The following is a 20,676-nucleotide window of genomic DNA, read 5'->3' on the forward strand; positions in this document are numbered from 1 at the left end:
CGGCGAACGTTGACGCGGCTGGGGCCTGGGGGTGGTTTTCATTTTCTGCTTTATTCTCGGTAGGGAGGGCGTCAGAAGAGCAACGGGTTGTAGGAATGGAGCCTCGTTTACTCCAGGGCCCCATTGCTCAAAGGGCCCCGTTTACTTTGTGGCGCTGGGTTTTGGGCAGCCAGTTATGTGACAGGTCGACAGGCCTGTGGCCTCCCCTCGCTAATGCTCAAGCTGGCCCGTCTGGACTGCTTGTCCTGCCTCAAACTTATCCCGATGTTCCAGGGAGGTGGGACCCTAACAGCTCGCCCCGGGCGTGCTCCTCAGAGCAGGCTCTCCCACGGGAATCAGGCCTGAGGGGCTGAGCCCACCTGCCTTCCTCCCTCACACAGCCCCCAGAGTGCCGCCCAACCCCCAGGGCCAGCGGCTTGGCTCCAGGTCAGAAGGTTCTCGGGGCCCGAGGGTCAGAGCAGCTGCTGGACAACTGCTTAACAATTCCTCGGGCTACTGAGGTGACGGTGCAGAAAGCCACAGCCCAAGGAGCAGAGCACAAAATCTGCCTCCACAAAATCTGCCTCCATTCCGATCCTATAGAAGAAGAAATACAGATGCATATGCAGTCATTAATGTATGTGTAGTTTACACATTTGCAATATAAAAATATACTTAGTGAAAATTAAAAATGTGTAATACCATGTTTCTCTCCTTCATAACATGCCCCCCACCCCCCAACCCTCGTCTCTTTTTTTTTCTCTTTCGTTCGTTCTTTCCTCCTCTCTTCTCGTCTCATTTTGCTCCACGTCCCCTTTCTTCCCTCGCTTGGGTGTGAAGCAGAACTGACTTACGCTGGTTAGCAGAGCGATCGTTTTATTTGATGTTCCAGAGGATAAAGACAGCCAGCCACTCCCCGACGCTGCCCACCCACCCGGGCCGGGCATTTCGCATCTGCCCTGAGAGGCGCTGTGCGTGACTCTCGCTTTCCCACAGTTACATCCTCACCCAAGGCCACGCACTGTCATGGCCTCGCCTCCCTGTCCTCCTGGGGCAGAGTCTGTCCTTCCCCCAGGGGACCCAACGCCCAGCCAGGTTTGGACAGGCTCTGGCTCAGAAAGAAAGAAGAGTCAGCTGAGGCTCCCACTTCTGCAGGTCTCGGCTACGTTTACCCTTAAAACACAGGGATTTAATAAAGTGATAGTTTACGTCCTCCCCTCCCTTCTCTGATTTCTCATAAATCTATGAAAGGTAGAGTGAGAACAAAGTCCCCGAGTGTCGGGGTCACTCCTCTTCCTCACCAAAACGAGGCTGTCACTGGCCACGAGGCTGTCACTGGCCACGAGGCTGTCACAGGCCACAATGCCCGGACTGACTTCACTAGGTCGCTCCGTAAAGAAGGAAGAGGCAGTGGCTCTTTGGTTTCGACAAAAAGACAGAAGCCCCAGAAAGAAAAGGTGAGGTGATGAAGGCACGCGAGCCATCAGCTCCATCGCCACTTCGCTTGGCCAGGTTTCAGGCTGGATTCTTATTTTAGGAGCCCCGTATTCTGATGGCACTAAACAGAGTCAGGTGTAAGAAATGTGTTATTTAGAAACTGCGGCTAAGCTCAGAAAAGAGTATGAGGTTTTGCCTCAACACGAAAAGAGGAACTCGAGTTAAAATAAGCAGGGGCCGATAACTGCCGAAGCTCCGTCTCATCGTGTGCCTGCTTCGACGTCTCCTCCCAGTGTTTTAGTAAAGTGGTGTCTTTTTATAGGAACGCATATCTGAGGGGTGGAATCTTCCTCAGGCTACCTAGTCCCCACAGCTCCCTGTAACCTGGTTACCTGGTGTTGGCCACCAAGGAGGTCACAGGCCGAGTGCCGGGGTCAGGAGGAGACATGCCCAGCTCTTCTACGAAACCTGCCTGCCCACCGCCCTGGCTGAGTGTGGGCCTCAGGTAACCACACTCTGTCCCCACAACTCTCCCCCGGCCTCCTGGTGGTAGGCAACACCTGCTCCAAGGCAGCTGATTTATACAGACCAGTGGCCTCGGGGCAGCCCACACACAGAAAGCCGTTGGTGGCTGAGCCAACCAGATTCCCTCTTGGGACGGGGAACTGAGAAGTGAGCCTGTTCGTGGGAGAGGAGCAGACCCACACAGAGGGGCTGAGTGGCGGCAGGTAGCACCTGGGTGCAGGGCCCCACACCCTCGCGGTCCCAGGCCCCGGGCCTCCTCTCCCGCTTGCCGCGTGCATCTCCACAAAGGCCCACCCCTTCCACGCATCAGCTAAGGCAAGCCTCTGTTCCTCACGATCCCCCAAACCCGACGAAGCCCCCCGATTCTAAAGCCGCCACAGGACTGGCAGCGATTCAGGTGAATACAAGATACCACAGCAGCAAGGGCATGACGTGAGAGGCAGCAGACACCAGACACACGCTATACGTTTACAGGCCATGGGCACACACTACCCCAGAAGCCACAGTCACGTCTTTTCCAGCTTAAGGCCTAGTCATACTTAAAGTATGGCTTGACTTTGAAGGAGGAGAAGAAACCGCAAGGGGAAAAAAGATCAAACGCGTTGACCAGCTTTTAACCTGAGGGTTTAGACTCGTTGCAGCAAACCACCTATAAAGAATGCCAGCCCCGCCAAGAAAGTTTATGCAGTCTCAGGCCTGGAAGAAACTGCAGAGGTCATCGAGGCCCTGCCCACCCCACGCTGGCCTTCCATTGGCGGCTGCGTCCCTGACAGGTGAGGAGCCCACAAGAGAGATGACCATTTTAATGACAAGCAGCCGCCGAGTGCTTGGAAAGACGGTCTCGTACCAGCTGTGCCCCGCCCAAGACACGTGGGTGGCCCAGACTGGCTAAAGACGTTGCAACGGGTACTCGTTAGACGCTGACGTAGGTCCGCGCGTTGGGGCGACTCTCGGAGAAACGCTCCTTCAGGCGGAGCGAGTCCACTTGAGCCCAAGCTTGCAGCTCCCACAGAAACGCTGCTGCAGAGAGCCCGGGCCCCAGAGGCCCCAGAGGCCCCAGAGACGATAGCGAAGCGCACCTCTCACCGTGTCCCTCCCCGTCCCACGTGGCTCCTTAAAGCAATTCCTTTGACGCCCACAACTAGTCTCCCCGGAGGCATTCTGCTCAGCACAGGTTCTCTCTCTGACACACTGTCACGCCTCCAGTGACTGCTGCCTATTGTCCAATCCTGGAGTCCAGCTCTGCTTCTACCGCTGCCCCGGACTCCTGCCCAAAATGCAGCGAGCCCTCAGCCCTGGAACCAGACGTCGCACCCGCCCCTCCCTAAACTTCCGCTTTCTTTACGGACCCTGTCACGGCTCCTCCGTGACAGGGTGTCCCAATCCTTGTCTGCCCTGGCTGCTCTCCTGGCCACGTGGGTGAACTTGGCTCGTCGGTACCTCTCACCACAGTGCAGAGAACTGTCACTCTGGCCCTACTGGAGACACTGATGGCGTCACTTCCTTCATTCGGCCCACGCACTCCACCCCCGTGCCCTTTTAATGCCATCAGATAAAAAATAGCTTCCCCGGCCTCCATGTCACTAAGTTGTCATGCACTGTGGTCACACCGAGCCCGTGCTGTTCGTCACACTGACTGCGTGTCGGGTGGCCATCCCCACCGTGAACTGCTAGAAGGACAGGCTCAGCCAGGCCTTCCTGTCCAGGCTGCTCGAGGCACATGCTTCTCCCCCTTTTCACCCTTTCTCCGCCAGTTCAGGCCGCAGGCAGGATCGCAGCTCTAGGTTGGTAGAGGGCTTACCTGAACGGTGAACTTATCATCTTCGTTGGGCAGAATCCTGTAAGTGTAAACGCAATTCCGATACCTGAAACAGACCAAAGACAACATGAGGGCCCAGGCGGGAACATTTTTTTCTGGTAACTGAGAGGACAAGAATTCCTCTCAGAGCCTGAGGAGTCTGGGCACGAAATCTCTGAACTTAGGGGCTAATGGTTCTGAGGTGGACGTCGGGCCTGCCATCGAGAGAGGCTGGACCGGGTCACAGCTTGTCCCCTTCTCCACCCCATCAGCACAAAGGAGCTTCGTTCGGGAAAAGGCCGGTGGGGTTTTGGGGGTGTGATTTACATGCATGCTTGACAGCCGTGTGGTCTGACCTAAAGGAGGCTTCTGGGCTGTCATGTTGGCCAAAGGAACAGAGGCGGAGGTGGTGTTTCAAATAGCGGCAAGACTGCAGTGGGGCTGAGCAAGGCGGGGGGCAGAGGTGGGGACAGGGTGAAGGGGTGTGCAGCCAATGAGAGGGGCCGCACCGGCCAAGGCTCCGGGTGCAGTGCCCCATCCCGCTGAGCCCCCCTCACTCCCCACGGCTTCTTCCCCTGAAGCCTTTGCCACATGGGTTCATTCTCCCAAAGGCCAGCTGCCACCCCATCAGAGACCTGGGTTTCCCCCAGCAGCTGATGAGAGAGCCACAGGGCTGCTTCTAGCAGGAAGAGCTAGGGACCCTGCATGTTCCCCTCCTAGAAGCTCCACTTTCCTTCAGTTTTGGGGTCCCCAATGCGAGGAGGAGGGGCTACTTCGTACTTCCCTAAACTTCTGAGCACCTTGGGAGAGGTGCACATTGGCAGGTGGCCTGGCCAGTAACACGCCCGCCCCCCACCCCCGCCCCTGCAGAGAGCCTGGTGGCCGCAGACAACCACACAAGTCCATCCGCTCTGCTGCTGAGCCCAGAGGCATAAGGAGTTGCGGGGTGCTGGGTGGGTCTTCACTCTTTGCTAAAACTGCTGGTTGGTTCTCTTACCCCTCTAATCTCCCCTATTTCTTCCACTTGGGATTCTCGGGAACTTCAAAGCCACCCCACCCTTGCCGAGCCCCTAGGCAGGGGCTGCCCTCCAGCTCCCGCATACTGGTTCTGTTACAGTGACCAAGACAACGAATGCTTTGTCATGAACATCTCACCTACTTAGCTCCTCCTGGGTGCCAGGCACTTTGGTAAGCATTTATATGTTTTAGTTTAACTAGATTTTAAAATTATGCTAGTTAAAAAATTTTAAGACCATATGGAAAGATATAAAATGAAAAATAAATGTCTCCTTCCCCCAGTCTCTACTTCTAGAGTCCTACTTCTAGGATTTACTGCTCCTTTTTGTAAATCGTTCTAGAACTTTTAAACATGCACACAAACTTACATGGCCGTGTCTTTTTAAATGCAAATAATTTCATACTACATGTGCTGTTCAGATATTTGCTTTTTTCACCAACAAAATACCTTAGAGGTCTTCCCAAGTCATGTTCCCCCACGTGGTTATACAGCCATTGTTTTGACTAAACACTGTACTATGGTAAATGATGCTGCAGCGAACATCTCCGGTCCTACATCTTGCGAATGTTGGTGAGCTCATAGTTTTAGTGTCCCCATCAGCGAAACGGGGACAACAGTAACACAACATCTGAACCCTTGTAGGACAGACTAAGAGAATTAATGTATGAAAAGCATTTAGAACAGTGCCTAGGACACACTAAACACGTTTATTATCGATCGTGGATCAGTGTCTAGAAGAACAGCTGGGCTAAAGGACACAGGAACTTTATATTTTGATAGAGACTAACAATTGCCTTCCAGTGAGATTGTGTTACTTTTTTCTCCCAGTAACCGGATATGAACGTGCCTATTTCCCCACCCCCTGCCAACTGGCTGTTATCAGACGTTTTAATCTTTGCAAATCTGATGGGTGAAAGAAAAATGATGGTTTGCTTTCATCTGTCTTTCTTTATGAGAAAGGTTGAGTTTGTTCTCATGTTTCCCTGTTTGTATTTCTTTTTCTGTGAATTCCTTTTCATATCTTTGGCTCACTTTTTTTTTTTCTTTTTAATCTTTTGCTTTCTTATTTCTAAGACTGATATATGCTACAATATAGGTGGGAATTATTTATTTTTAACAGTGTTTATTCACTTTGGGAGGTTTTAGTTTGTTTTTTAAGCCGTGTAGAAGTGTTATAATTTTATGTGGTCGGTTTTATAATCCTCAATGGCTTTCGAATCAACGGATGTTTAAAGAAAGTTTTGGAGACGGTCGTGGGAAATTTCACTTCCACGCGGCGATTCATGTCTCATAGGAAAGTTTATTCTTCTCTCTTCCTCTCATCTCTTTAATTCCCATTTTGCCACTCCCCGTCCTGTCTCCAGAGCCTGAATTGACACAACTGGCTTCTATCAGAGATGGCGAGGGTGAACCTCTAGTCCAGTGCCACCTCGCCTCCTGGAGAGGTCCCAGGAAATAGAGAGCCACCCCATAATCTTAGCCTGACTCCCCCCAGCCTTGATTTCTCCAGCCTCGTTTGCAGAGGCCTGCCAGAGGATAGTTGGAACCCTGCTGAGCTCTTATCTCTGCGAGTCCTAGTGACACTTCCTCCCGTAGATATGCAAATGAAGGCAGGGCCCCAACAGTCTCTTATTTGGCTGAGGGCAGCTAATTTGTGGAAGAGGTTGAGCAGAGCCAAAACATCAGCTCGCGGACAGAAAGAAAGAACACAGAGTCACAGGGAGAGGGGCAGAGACAGCTACACAGAACAGGAAGGCCCTTTATGGCTTTTTCAAAGATGTTCTAGAAACGCTGAAACAAAGAAACAGCTCCATGTTACTTAAATAGATCAGAATTCAAAAGCCAGTGCAAGAGGAAGACAGGACACTTTGCCCCTAGGAAGGGACATCTCAGCGTCTCTGGGGCAGACACGCAGTCCCTGGGGTTGTCGCTCGGGAATATGGCCGCTACCACCCCTGCCACCCACAACCCACGGGACAGCAGTTGTTCCAACGTGCATGCCACGGGCGCAGGGCCTCCGCGGGGACCGGAGGTAGGCACACCTGGACACACCTGTGCACGCAGGTACGTACGCATGCATGTGCAGATTCAGATACGCAACACACACACATACATGCACACAGCCACACACACACAATCTTACACGCGAAACGTTTAGCGTGAAGATTCTACAGCTAAATCATCTCCGACAGACCGTAATCCGGACAGCACACTCGTCATTGTCCCACCCAGTTCCCGCCCTCAGCTGCTCTTCCTTGCCATGACTGCGTGGCACTTCAGGGTCACTGTGCTAGCAGTGATCCCACTGCTGACCCTGGGCCGGGGTGACGCGGACCCGGGCTGGGGTGACGTCAGCCCTACAGTGCGTACTTCTGCGACCAAATGAGCGTGTGCCCTTCTCAAGTGAAGCAGGGCTGAGCGCAAATTTCCCACGTGACACTGGACAGCCGCTGGTGAAAACAGACGCCCACACTCTGGAAGCAAAGAGGAAAAAAAGAAGCAAGAAGAAGCTGCCGCACCTAGGAAGGGCGTTTCTAGATCAGCCCTCACACGGTGTTGCTCCAGCGTAAGAAGACGAACCAATGGAAGAAGGAAGAAACGCTGTGGTGTTTTATTTATTCTCAGATAAAAATCATGTAAGTCACAAGATGGAAGGTACGGCATGGCGACTGTGGCTAATAATGCTGCGCTGCGTATTTGAAAGTTGCTAAGAGAGTAGATCTTAACAGTTCTCATCAGAAGAAAAAAATCATGGGTGGTGATAGATGTCACCTAGACCTACTGCGGTGATCATTTCACAATATAGACGAGTGTCGAACCGTTATGTCTGACACCGAAAGCTGATATATATTACATGTCGATTATACCTCAATAAAAAAGTTATTTCTGTATGACTATTCCTAGCCAAATAAACACTGACAAGCATCCTTTACCATGGCAAGCCGAGGGAGAATGGGGGAGGGAGGGAGAGAGGAAGAGAGAGAGAGAGACAGAGAGAGAGAGAGAGAGAGAGAGAGAGAGAGAAAGAGAGAGAGAGAGAGATCACTCTCCAAAATTCAGGAACCTCATTCCTGTCTGTCTCACTCTGCTGATTGGCTTGGCATGCTCCCATAATTGTTTTTAACCCCTTAGTAACCTATTATCTATCATGTCTAATTTCTAATGTTATTTCTACGTGGTTTCTCTTTTCTTCCTGCTTAAGTATTGCAGACTTCTGGACAAGTCGAGGTGGGACAACAAGGGCTGGAAACTCTGCATTCAAAAAAGCCACTCGAACCAACACAGACGCAGAAAACACGCGTCAGCCCCAGGAACCAAGGATGTTCACCGTTCACTGGCTAATCCCAAAGAATCTTGCCAGAGGGAGTAGGAAAATGGAAGAATTAAATGTAGCCATTAGCTCAGAAGAGGAAAAAGCCGGAGGAGGCACCAGGTGGCCAGGTGAGGCGGCCCGCGTGCTGTAGGGGGGCTGCTGAGCGCCCTGCCCCCCAGCAGCCTGGGGGTTCGACGGGCTGTTCCTTGCACAAGCCTCCGGAAGGAAGCCCACCTATCCATGCACCGCACCCCCTCACCACTCACCCCCATCCCCTGGATCTTAGATCAGGGGGCTCGCACTCCCATGGTCTTTTTGGTGTTTAGGAAGAGGATTTGGGCAGAAACCCACTCTGCCCTCCAAAAAAGAATCTGATTCCATTTTTTTCCTGACAGTTCCTTGTCAGAAAAGAAAAAATCACCAGACCTGTGAAAACATATCGCTACCCAAAGGAAGGGGCACGGTTTTTCTAAGGACTCGAACGTGTTACCTCTACATTCCGTAAAATCATTGCAAAAGAAAAAAGAAAGAAAAAGACATTCTGGAGGAGAAATCTGATCCGTGAATCAGTAAGATTTAAGAGACGATTGTTATCTCTGAAACTGAGAGAATCAATTGTGAAAACTGAGCAATAAGACAAGGAAAACGGATCAGAAGCAAAACACCTGCGTTTCTAGAAGCAGCATGAAACCCAAGAGTCAGGAAACGGCTTCCATTCTGGAGAAAGTTAATGAGGAAGAAAACAAACTTGAGAAAGGAAAAGACATTTTAAGGAGAGAAAAGAAGAGAAAAATAGAAGACAGAGCTCCATCCTCAATTATATATACAATAGGGGTTCCTGAAAGCACAAATATTTTTAAATATAAAAACAAAAAAGCAGAACCAGTAAATAAATCTCAGAGCACATTACTTGAACAGTGGAAAATTAAACGGACGACCCTCTGACAAATAGAACAAAGGACACAAAAACATGCAAGTGAGCTTGACATTCTCCTTCTCCTTCCCCTTGTCCCCCAACTAGACCCACTCGCCACCCTCCCCCACCTGCCATGTGTCCAGGGGGCTATTCCTGGGCTGCTGCACAGGCTTGGCCAATGGGAGGCATGGGCTGAGTGATAGGCAGATGGGATGAAGGTATTTGTTCCCCTGACCCCACATTGCCTACTGCAGGTCAGCAATGACCGAGTTCTTCCACTCCAGAACACAGCTCAAAACGGATGGCCTGGTGACACAGCCCTGTCCCCTGCCTCTTCAGGTCCAGGAGTGGGAACGGCTTCTTATGGCTGCTGGCCCCAGTCTCCATCACCATTCCTAGGCCTATCACCTTTACGTCCTTCCCAGGTAGTATCGTGTTTGATTCTCATAGTACTTCTCCCGTATCCTCCACCGTAGTATTTTAGAAATACTGGCCAATGTAGTAAGTTAGGAAGTCAGAATAAGAGTTGTAAGAATTTGGAAAGTAGACCACAAAATGATCATCATTTGTATATAATCGTTTACCAAGAAAATCGAAGGGAAGCAAATGAAAAGGAATTTGAAATAACGAAGTGAATAAAGTGACAGAATAGAAGGCGATATATAAAATTCGTAACTTCCCTGGATGTTATTAGTTACCACAAATGATAACTGCAGGAGACAAGATAACAGTAATAAACTATAAAATAATCAGAAGTGAGCATAACAGGAAATATAGAGGATCTATATGAACTAAACTATAAAATTTAAGATAATAGAGATAGCTATATTTATTGTTAAGACTGAATAACAGTAAAAGGTCCATGTTCATAAGTTATATTATGGACTTGGTGTAATTCCAATCAAAGTCCCAATAGTATTTTTCCAACTGGACAAAATTATTATCTGGTTCACCTGGAAGAATATGTGAAAAGAACAGATATGAAAATCCTAAAATAAAACAGTTTGTGAAATTGTGGTCACGCACTAGGTATGACATTTGTGTAAGAAAGGTAGACATACACAGAACAGGGTAAACAGGCCAGAAAGAGACATATCAGATTTAACACGTGGTAAAAGAGGAGTCACAAAAGGAAAAGAAATAAATTATCCAGTGAGAGGTTTTGAGAAAGATGGTTACTTGAGAAAAATACACATATATCTTTGCCTCACATCATTCATTCATTAATTTCAGAAAGACTGTGTTCAATGTAAAACACAAACAAAAAACCTATACAATCTCTCCTTCTGTTTCTGCCAAATCCTGTGCTTAGCCCGTGATATACACTTTTCATTCAATCCACCTAACACCCCTACTATATATTCTCAGTCCTGATTTTCAGATGAGGAAATTGAGGCCCCGTGGAGTTAGCGGACCTGCTGAGCTTGGACAGCAGAATCACCCTTAGCCTGAGTCCATTAAGCTCCAAACACTCTGTCCTAACCCTCCTGCCTCCCACAGGAAGAAACGGCTTTGAATTTCTGTGTGCGGAGGGATGCTAGCTGCTCATTGAAAAGCAAAGGGAAAAGCATCACAAAGGGAAAAGATCGACAGGCTTTATGAAAATTTACAACAGTCTCTAGATGTCAAAAATAGTCACAAAGTTTAAAGGCAAACCACAGTGAAAATACCTGCCACGAATGCTATATAAGGAATTTATGCAAATACATAACAAAACTACAGCTTCAAAAGAAAAATGGCAAAGAGAATGAAACAGATCATTCGCGAAAGAGAGATTACGAAGGACAATAATCCTATCAAACAGATTTACCGTGACTGCCATCAAGAAATGCAAATCAAACTGAACAGAAAGTGACCACTTTTACCTTGCAACATAACACATTTTTTTTTTAATGAAAATATTCAAAATCGGGCACTCTCTGGGGATCATAAATTGAAACAAAATTTCTGGAAAGCAATTTGTCATTCTGTGTCAACAGCCTTAAAAATGTTCCTGTCCTTTGATCTAGTAATTCTACCTCTGGGAATCTATACCAGAAATGCCTCATTCCTGCATAAAGACCTTCAGCATCACCATACTTGCTGTAACAAAACACTGTTGATAACGTAAATGTCTGACATTTCACAAATTATGGTTCATCATGTAATAGAATTTTGTGCATCCATCAAATATGATACTTTGGAAGAAATTGTAACTAAATGGAAAAATGCTACTATGGTTGGAAAATGCATGCTAAAATTATATGGTTATAGGTATATATATTAGAAGGGTTATATATATATGTATGTATGTGTATATATATATATATACATATATACAGAGAGAGAGAGAGAATGATACATCAACGAATTAACAGTATTTATGTTAATCTCACACTGACAGGAGATTCTTTTCCTTCGTTATACTCTGTACTCTTTGTGAATTATACTTAATACTGTACACATTTAAATTTCTGGGAGAACAGCTGCACTGTTTCTCAGAAGATCTGTTTCTACACTGCACTGACGTCTGTGATGGACTCAGCAAGCCTCACCTCTCTAGGGAGGTGGGTTCCTGCCTGTAAGTGAGGGGCCTGGACCAGCCGATCCCTTGGGGACAGCCCTGTCTGGTGTGATTTATAAGTAACTGAACCCAGACTGTTTGGGTCCTGGTGCTTATGAATACAAAGTTTTTCTGCTTAATGAGACAAAGCAGTGTGAAGTGAGCAGGGCAGGGAGGGAGGACCCGGCTGGTGGGGGGTGCGGGGGACACGCTTGCTCTCTCCGCCGCGCGTGGCCGGGCCCGCTGTGCCATCAGCTCCGACCCCCACCTCATCCCCAGCTGTGCTCCTTCTGGCTTCCTCGGAGCCTCTGGACTTCAGCCCTCTCATATCTCAAATCTTCCTCCCAGGTTGGAACTAGTCTCGTCTCGACCTTGTCTTCATTCTACCTGGTTTCATTCGGTGGTTCTTCCTGGCATCTGAGCCCCAGACCCCTCTCCCCCTCAGGCTTCCAGGTGCTCAACCACAGCCCCAGCGGCCACCGGCCACTCAGGCGTCACCGAAGTCCTCTTCCTGCCTCACCTCTTTGAGTACTTCCTCTGAGGAAGCCCCACTTGACAGCTCAGCGTCTCCTGGAGGCTCCTTCGGGCCTCCGGGAAGTCCCAGAAGTGACACACTGCCTCTGCTCTCCTCTGTCTTCTGCGGAATTGTCTTTGCGGATGGGCCCCAGACCCCTCCGCTTCCGAGATGTCGCTGCTGACTCCACAGCTCGTGAAAAATAACGGCCGGAGCTCGGCGGGTACGCGCCACGTGCTGGCCTCGCGTTACACCTGTTACCCGCACCCTCCCATTTTATCCTCACAATAATCCAAGGGCGACGACAGAAACACAAATAGCCCGATTTTCAAAAAATGGACGAAAGATTGGAAAAGACATTTCGTCAAAGAAGATGTGCACATGGCCGAGCGGCACGTGAAAAGATGCTCTGTGTCGTTAATCATTAGGGAAACGCAAGTCCAAGTGACGATAAGACGCCACTTCACAGCCACTAGCACGGTGGTTATCAAAAAGCTAATAACGTGCGTTGGCGAGGACATGGGAAAATGAGAACCCTCGTGTGCTGCTGCAGGGAACGTGAGATGGTGCAGCTGCTACGGAAAATGGGATGACACCTCCTCAGACCGTGGGAAACCCGAGCCCATGTAAAAAGCTGTGCGCGAACGTTGACAGCAGCATTAGTCACAATAGCCAACGAACAAACAAACAAACAAAACGTCCACCCCAAACGCCCATCAACGGATAAACAATGGGCTATTATTTAGCCATAAAAAGGAATGACTCACGCTACACATGGACGCACCTTCGGCAGCATTGTGCTAGGTAAAAGAAGCCGGGCACGAAAGGCCACGTATCGTGTGGTTCCATTGATACGAGATTCCCGGAACAGGCACGTGGTCAGCGGCAGGAAGTGGACCAGTGGCTGTCGGGGGGAATGGGGGGCGACTACTAATGGGTACAGGATTTGGGGAGGAGATGATGAAAATGCTCTGGAGTTAGCGCGTGGTGATGGTCACGTGACATTATGAAGGTCCTAAACACCACGGAATGGAAAACCGTACCAGGGGTGCTTTTTTGTTGTTGTTGTGTTTTGTTTTTTTTTTTTGTTTTTGTTTTGCCGTATTATGTGGCGTTGTATTTTCCCTTTGCAGGCTGGTTTACCATGACCTCGTCAGAGCACCCCTCAGCTGGTCAAAGACTGAGGAAGCCTTTCCTAGGGGGCCCCTGGGCGTCTCGAGAGCCACGTGCAGGAAGACAGAGTCTCGTCCTGTGGCCGTCGCCCTCGATGCGCTCAGCCGGCTCCTGCTTCCTCTGCCCTGCACCACACTCATGCTCTGAGCCCTCAGGACTCGTGCCCCGGTGAGACCCCCTCTTCATTAGTTCCCCCTCATACATCTCCCTACCAGGGGTGACTTTTATGGGGTGTGAATTATTATGCCTCATTAAAAAGATTAACCGAACGAGGGGCATTTCACCAATGAGGATGCTGGGTCGTTATAGGGAGGTTAGCGTCTTGCAAATGCTAGAACTCACATCAGATCTCGGCAACCGCAGAGGGCTTGCCCCTGAGACTGCGTCCCATGGAATGACTGAGGGAGGGAGAGTGGACCTCACTGCCCCCCACCCCACGCTCCCCGCCAGGGCAGAGAGGAGGCCCGGCTAGGGGGACCACATCTCACCACCGTGCTTGGGCTCACACTCCAGGAGACGGGACCATTCGACGGAGAAGCGCTGATGTCTGTGCACAGGTGAGTTTAACCTGTCAGGTAGGCAGGCAGGCTTGGAAAAACACCAAAGCCAGAGCCTGGCCTGGATGGAGGTCTGCTCTGAAGTGCGGGGCATGAGCGCAGAAAACCCGAAGACACATGCCTTTACGACGCTCGCGCTGAGTCACCCCACAGAGAAGATACTGTACCCGGTTACCTCGTAGGCCTTCGGGGGCCTCCGGTCCCCCTGGCGAGAGCTGCCCTCCGCCAACCGCTTACATAAACCGGACTTCGCGAGCCCGAGGGCCCCAGCTCTGGCTACTGCCTGTGCCGCATCGCCCCCCTTTCTGTCACCGCCACACATGAGAAACGGCGTTTTTCTTTGCGTTTGCACAAAAGCAATCAGAGTGCCGTCAACTGTTCTGAAACGTCACAAGGGGACTGGAGGAAAGAGGGTTATGTCACACCCACCTGCACCACAGGAAGTGGCTTTACGTCTCTCCTGGACCTTTCTGCCCTCTCAAGCTCCTCTCTGTGGCTCGCTCACCCCGGGTCTCCTCTCCAGGCCTCCTCCAACCCCACCCCTGCCCAGGCTTGCTGGCTCCCCACTCTTTCTCCCTTGGCACGGGTTCAAGTCCTGCCTCTGCCACTTACTGGTCCTGTAAACGTGGCACGTTACCTAAGCACCCTGGGCCTCTGTTTCTTCATGTGGAAAGTGGGAATAATAATAGCACTTCCTCCCGAAGCCACTGCGGATGGTGAGGTGGTACAATAAAGAGCCTAGAACGGAGCCTGGTACGGAGCAAACCCTTTTTAAGTCTCTTGCTGTTATTTGCGGGCAGACCAGGTTAGCAACCACCCTTTGTCGGCAAAGCAGGGCTTGGAGCCTGCTCTGCCTCAAATGGTCTGTCACATTTTTAGTTCCCTGAGCAAGTGGAATGCCTTCCCTGAGGGAACTTTGGTGACTAAATGTCCTTCTCGTGCTTTTTCATCTTTCTGGCCATGCCGATAAGGCGACCAAGTCCAGGTCGCCTGGCATTCTGTCCCCAGGAACGAGACTCTAGGCAGCTCATGGAAGGCTGAGCGCTGAGGGAAACCAGGACCGCCCCTCGCCACAGCTGCCTGGACCAGCCTTGGGCTCCGAGCCAAAGGCAGCTCATGCCTGCTCCTCCCTCAGAAGGGGAGCCGGCTGCCTCTGGTGTGGTTTGCTGGGAACGTCACCCCAGCAGGCAGCTCCATATCGAGGGGTGGCTGATGGACCCAGTCACAGCGGGCTCTCTTGGGGCCCAGGATGTTCTTCCTGAGAGGATGGGTTGTGTCCCCAATAGCACTGGGCTACTGTTCTAGTTCTGCCCGTGTAGTCTGGGCAAGAGGAGGTTGTCCCTGGCTCACCCTCATCCCTTGCATTGCTGGATCCCCATCCCCAAAGGTATATGTCTTCTCTGCAGCATAGCACACCTGGCAGGTGTGCCGGCCCCTGTGCGGAAGTGTGGTCCTGCAGGAGAGGCGGGCACGAGCTCGACAGCCCCTTAGCATCCTCCATCCAAGCTGCGCCCAGCGTCCTGCCTTGAGGTGCCCTGAGCACGCCCCAGAGTGGGGCCGACTCTGCTGGTGGGTTCGGGTGGGGTGGGTGAGGATGACATAGGCCCTACCTGGACGAGCTCACTGTCCCTCATGTTCTTCAGCCCCTGCCACAGACGGCAGAGCTGGACCCAAACCGTGTGGTCAGCTGCCTGGGGTCTTCCCCCTCCAGCTCTTTGTACCCCGAGACAGGCCTCCAGGGTCCCCCTAAAGCAAGGCTTTCTGAGTTGCTAAGGAGAAAGCTGAACCTTTTTGCCCAGTGGCAGGTGGCCGGAATGACCTCTTGAGAGGAAATAAGGGTTTGCTAGGCCTGGCGTGAATCGTGTGGGCAGCTCTGACTCGCAAGCTTGTCTTTTGGTTTCCCCCTCAGCCTCCCCCCTCCCCCACTGTTCCATTTAAATAGTCAAATCCTGTCCTCTTTCCTGAGAACAAAGGCCACTGCCAAGAAAGCTACATTCAGTTCCCCACGCTCCAAACACACCTGCCTCAATCAGCGGTTGGAGCCCTACTGTCCCCTGGGGTCCAGGCAGGATGAGGTGTGGGCACCCCGGGCCATGAGGTCTTTTCCACAGGGATATTTCTAGGGTGGGAGGCGAGGCTTCCTTCGTGGCTTCCTGCTGCAGTCCCGGCTCTCAGAGCAGGCTTGTTAAAAGGCCCCGTCCCCACAGCCACACCACGCAGGGGCCCTGCACTCTCGCTGACTTCCAGAGAGACGGCAGAGGGGGGAAGCCCGTCACTTCCGATATCGAGGAACGCCCAGCTGCTCTTCACCCCACCGGGGTCCCCAGCACCAGGCCACGGACCAGGACGGCACAGGGCGAGGTTCTCACCAGTCCATAGGGAACAGAAGAGACCGAGGAGGTGGAGTGTGTTTGTCAGGAAGTTGAATCTATTTGATTTAAAGGACTGGCTTTCTTTTTTTTTTTTTTAGGAGTATGTTTTCTCTGCCTCTTTGGCGGTCAAGGATGCTTTCATGAAATGAGCTGTTGGAAGGTGGCAGTTGTCACTCTTTTAGTTTTCAAATCTCCTTAAGTGGCAAAATTAAGGGAAGCAATAAGAGGAGGTCTGCCAGGCTTGGGGGGAGTTTGGTGGTTCGTGGTGGCAGGAAGGGTGGCCTGTCCCACGGAGCCGAGGAGAGAGGGGAGCCCTGACCTGGGTCTGGCTAAAGGGGTCCAAGCCCTGGCGTCTGGCACCTTGAGGATGAGAGACTCACGAGAGGTCCAGGGCCGGGGTTGGAGGGCAGTACACATCTCTGGGCACCAGGAGCCCCTCCCGAAGGTGTGGCCCCCCCATCCCCCGCATATCTGCTACAGGTCTGAAACTCAGTGCAGGGGTGGGGAGGGCGGATGTAAGGAAAGATGGAAAAACGCATTTGGGAAATCAGACCTGGATCCCAGTTTGCTACCAGCCAGCAGGCAGCCTAGACAAAGGCCTCAAACTCTCGGAGCTCCATCTGCTCACCCGCAAAGTCAGGGGCCGTTGGACTAGAGGTCCCCAAGGCCTCTGGTCCCACCTCTGGCTCTGGCTGATCTTGATGCTCCCAGTTTGGAGTCAAAGGGACCCTCATTCCACATTTGTAGCCTGAGCACAAGCACAGTGCCCGGTCAAAGGGCCCCACGCAGGTTAGCGAGCGGGAGGCCTGGTCTCTCCCCCGGAGGACGGCATGCAACCAGCCCTCGGACAAGGTCCCACTGGGGCGGGGCGGAACCCACATGGGCCCAGTGGGTCAGAATCTCCTGACCGATTCCAAGGCCCTGTTGTCACGTCCCCACGGGGCCGCTGCCTGTGGAGAAGCCCAGGCCTGCGTCCCTTCCCCTGAGTGTGAGGGTGGGGACTGCAGGTAGCTGGCCTTGGGAGGCGGGGCCTCTGACGCAGTCAGAGCTCAGGCCAGCGGGCCAGCCACGAGCCAGCTGGCCCTTGTAAACACTCTGGCGCTCTTGCTGTCACCTGGAGCCTATCCCCACACCCGGCTCGAGGGAGGCAGGAGTGGGGCGGCAGGAGTCTGGTTGTCTGGGGGCAGCCTCTGGGAGCAGATGGCCTTGGATTCGAGTCACTCGTTTAACCTGTCCGAGCCTCCGCTTCCTCATCTGCAAAGGGGGGTGATAACCAGACCTGCCCTTGAGGTTGCCGTGAGAACGCAATGGGATGACGCACGGCCAAATGCTTAGACTCGATGCTCAGAACAGGTCTGTGTTCAGTGACCCACTTTCGCTCCTGCCTGGAGAGGGGCAGGGCCCTGCCGGCTCAGAGGGACCTTTCTGCAAACCCAGGGACACTTTCGAGAGGTGCCGGCGGACATTCTCTTCCTGCGCCGAGCCCTGTCACTGCCCGAGGCCTGAGCTGGATGCCGAGACCCCAAGGCTGCGGGGTTGGAGGCCTCCTTTAGACATGGGCCAAGAAGGATGTTTTAAAAAGGAACCTTCAGTAAGTGGCTGGTTCCTCAGTTGTTAGGACAAATGGCGCACTCAGCAACGGCTAGCACCGGGGAGTCGGGGAGTCGGGGAGTCGGGGAGTCGGGGGTAGAGCGGCCCAGCGGTGGGGACGCAGCCGAGTGCCATGGCAGAGAGAAAAGAGACTGCGATGGTGACTTCCTCTGCTCCCAGGGCCCCGAACACCACTTCTGGGTGAACTGAACGTCCTTTCTCGAGTGAACCCACCTCAGTAGCCGAGGGCCCAGCACTGAGACAGGTGGCTCCCCTGACTACGGCTCCCTCCAGGGGCCTGAAACCCAGGCACAGGAGGGGTCCCCACCTGCCACATCGGCCCTTCCATGAGGATATCCACAATGGGCATCTCTGACCAACACCCGAGTGACCGCACTGCCCTCTGACACACCCACCATCATGGAGCCCTGAGCTCCCGCCCACCTCGAAGAGCCCAGACTGCTTCTCCTGGCCCCCGGAACGCCAAGGACGCCCTGGTGCCACAGCTCACGGGCTGCTGGGGTGTGTGACCGGGCCTCAGGGTGACGCCGGAGAGCTCGAGCACCGCAGAACCTGAGCTCCGAGGCCAGCAGGCCCACAATGGGCCTCAGCTGGGCCCACCCACCATCCTGGGCGGTGGGCAAGCTGGTCCCTGCATCCGCGACACAGAAGCCGCCCGTCTCAGCGCTGGGCCCTCGGCTGCGCCTGAACTGGCTGCCCCTCTCTGAATGTCGCCTCACATCCCTGTGGCCGGGCAGGAGGGGCCGGGCCCAGGGCGGGGGCGTGGGGGGCAGGGGGAGCACCGTACTCACAGCACGCAGAGCGCGTAGGCCCGAGAGATGGACTCGCTGGCACGCACGAGGAAGCTCCCGTCCTTGCCCGTCCTGGAGAGCAGCTCCTCGGCCTTGGAGCGGGTGATGTTGCCATGGTTCCAGCAGGGGACCATGGTGAGCGTGGGCTTCCCCGGGCCCGACCGGCAGCCACCCCCAGGACCACACGCCACCGAGGGGAGCTGAGGCCCCTGCACTGCCACTGCTGTCTGTCTCCTGTCTGTTGCCCCGGCTGCTGCCACCAGCTCACTGACGGACTTCCTGCTTCGGGCTCAGCGGGGGAAAGGAAACCAGCTGCAGAGAACTTCCTCATTACGGAGCCGAGCAAGAGCGCCCAGTCCTCCACCTCCCCACCCCACCCTCTTGCGGCCTGCGCCCCCTTCTCCCCTCACCCCCGCTCGCCGGCCCTTTCCCTTTCCTCCAATGGGTCTCAGTCCCCAGAGGGGCAAATGCCAGCTCAGGTCCTGGGGGAATTGGCAGGTCCTTTGGCGTGAGAAGGCTCATGGCCGGCTTCTGAAGAAGCATGGCCTGGCAGGCACGGACAGGCCGAAGCAGTGGCCATTCTGAGGCCTGTCCCAGTACCCACACTGGACGGCCACCCACCGGACAGATCACTCAGCCTTCTGCCCTACACCAGAGCTTTTCAACTCCCTGCCCCCTCCCCTCCAGCACACCCAAGAACCAGAGGCTCGCAGGGCAGGGCTTCTCAACTGGGCTAAGGCCTGGCCCAGAGCTGAGCAAAACTGAGGGGGAGGGGTACAGTTGAGCCCTCTCCCCCATATTGGAGCCCCACGGCCATCCAGATAACATACCACCCCGGGTACCGGGAGGACTTTGGGTGACACCGCCTGATGGCTCCGAGGGCCCAGGTGGGAGCTCTGTAACACCTTTACACTCATCCTCAAGGGCCAGTGGGTCTGAAGGAGACTGGGCTGACCCGTTCTCCACGGCAGCAGGAAAGCAGGCTGGGTTTTGACCTCTGAGTCTTTCCAGAACACTCGGAAAACCCACACATCCCCGTGGGCAAGCTGGCCACGTGGCCGAGAATGATGTTGCTTCTTACGTCTTACATCTCAGCAGAGTTGGGGGTGGCCAGGCCTGGCTGCCTTGCCCACGGTTCAAAGGAGAGCGGCCTCTGTGGGGCCACCATCCAGGACCAGCAGATTCCGAGGGCTCCAAAGTGGACACCCACCCCTCGGTTCTCAGACTGGGTACCTGCAGGACCACGGGATAAAGGGGCAAATGCTGATCTATGCCACAGGGGGTGGGCCCCTACCTCACCCCCAGGCCTCGCCCCCCAGGACATGACAGCAGAAGCCCCTCAGGGCCCGAGCCAGGCCTCCACCTTGAGGAAAGAAGCCCCTGAAGGAGCTTGTGTGCGCCAAGGAGCCCCCAGCACCTGCCATCCGCAGCGGCCCGCATAGCAGGTGATTCGCGTGAACAAGGCGCCTTCACCCAGGTGGACTGACCCCATCCTGATTCCGAGTCCCAGAGGTGTGGCCCCCCACTTCAGGCCCTCTCCAGGCTCCAGGTAAAGCTCCTTTTTGGAAACTTGAGCCCAGAGAACTCCAGTCTTCACCCCACCTCCCCAAAGCTAGTCACTCCCCACAAGCCCCCTCTCTGGCTCCTCCCCGGCTCCACCCAAGGACTAAGCTCTTAAACCTCCAGTGAGCCCCCTGGGCAGGCCCTGAGCAGGTGCGGGGACACGGTTAGGAGAAGAGCTGGGCTTCACATTCTGACTTTCCCAGAGCCAGCTGGGCCTGGGTCTGCCGACCCCCCCAGCAGCCCCTGGCGGAGGCCTCCCCTTCCCTCACCCCACCTCAGCTCCACCCCACCTTGACGCTCCCATCACGCACTTAGCACCCTCCCCATCGCTTCCCTGCCGACCCGCACCAACTCCTGCCCTGCTCTCAGCCTCAAGGCCCCTGGGCCACTGCAGGGTCCGTCTGGAGGCTTCATCTGCCATCCTGGCCCCTCAGTACCTTGGCCAGCTCATCCCTGGAGACCCTCCACCTCGTCCAGGACGCTCATCATCATCTTTCCCCGACACTTTGTGGCTTCCCACCCTCCCTCTCGCACACCTCTGTTCCCACCGAGGCGGGGGTGGCCAGC

General features: G+C 53.5%; 1 protein-coding gene across 1 annotated transcript in view; it reads right to left on the bottom strand.

Moving 5' to 3' along the window:
• Positions 1–18,894, bottom strand: part of INPP5D (inositol polyphosphate-5-phosphatase D) — a 111,841-nt gene extending 92,947 nt beyond the window's left edge. The window contains exons 1-2 of the mRNA XM_006906622.1: positions 18,547–18,894; positions 3,743–3,806 (exon numbers count right to left, since the gene is read on the bottom strand). Coding sequence (XP_006906684.1) covers positions 3,743–3,806; positions 18,547–18,680 — 198 coding nt within the window. The 5' untranslated portion in view covers positions 18,681–18,894. The remainder of the gene's footprint in view (positions 1–3,742; positions 3,807–18,546) is intronic.
• Positions 18,895–20,676: the final 1,782 nt, after the last annotated feature.

Source organism: Pteropus alecto, unplaced genomic scaffold (assembly GCF_000325575.1).
Source record: "Pteropus alecto unplaced genomic scaffold, ASM32557v1 scaffold110, whole genome shotgun sequence".
In the NCBI taxonomy this organism is placed as follows: domain Eukaryota; kingdom Metazoa; phylum Chordata; class Mammalia; order Chiroptera; family Pteropodidae; genus Pteropus; species Pteropus alecto.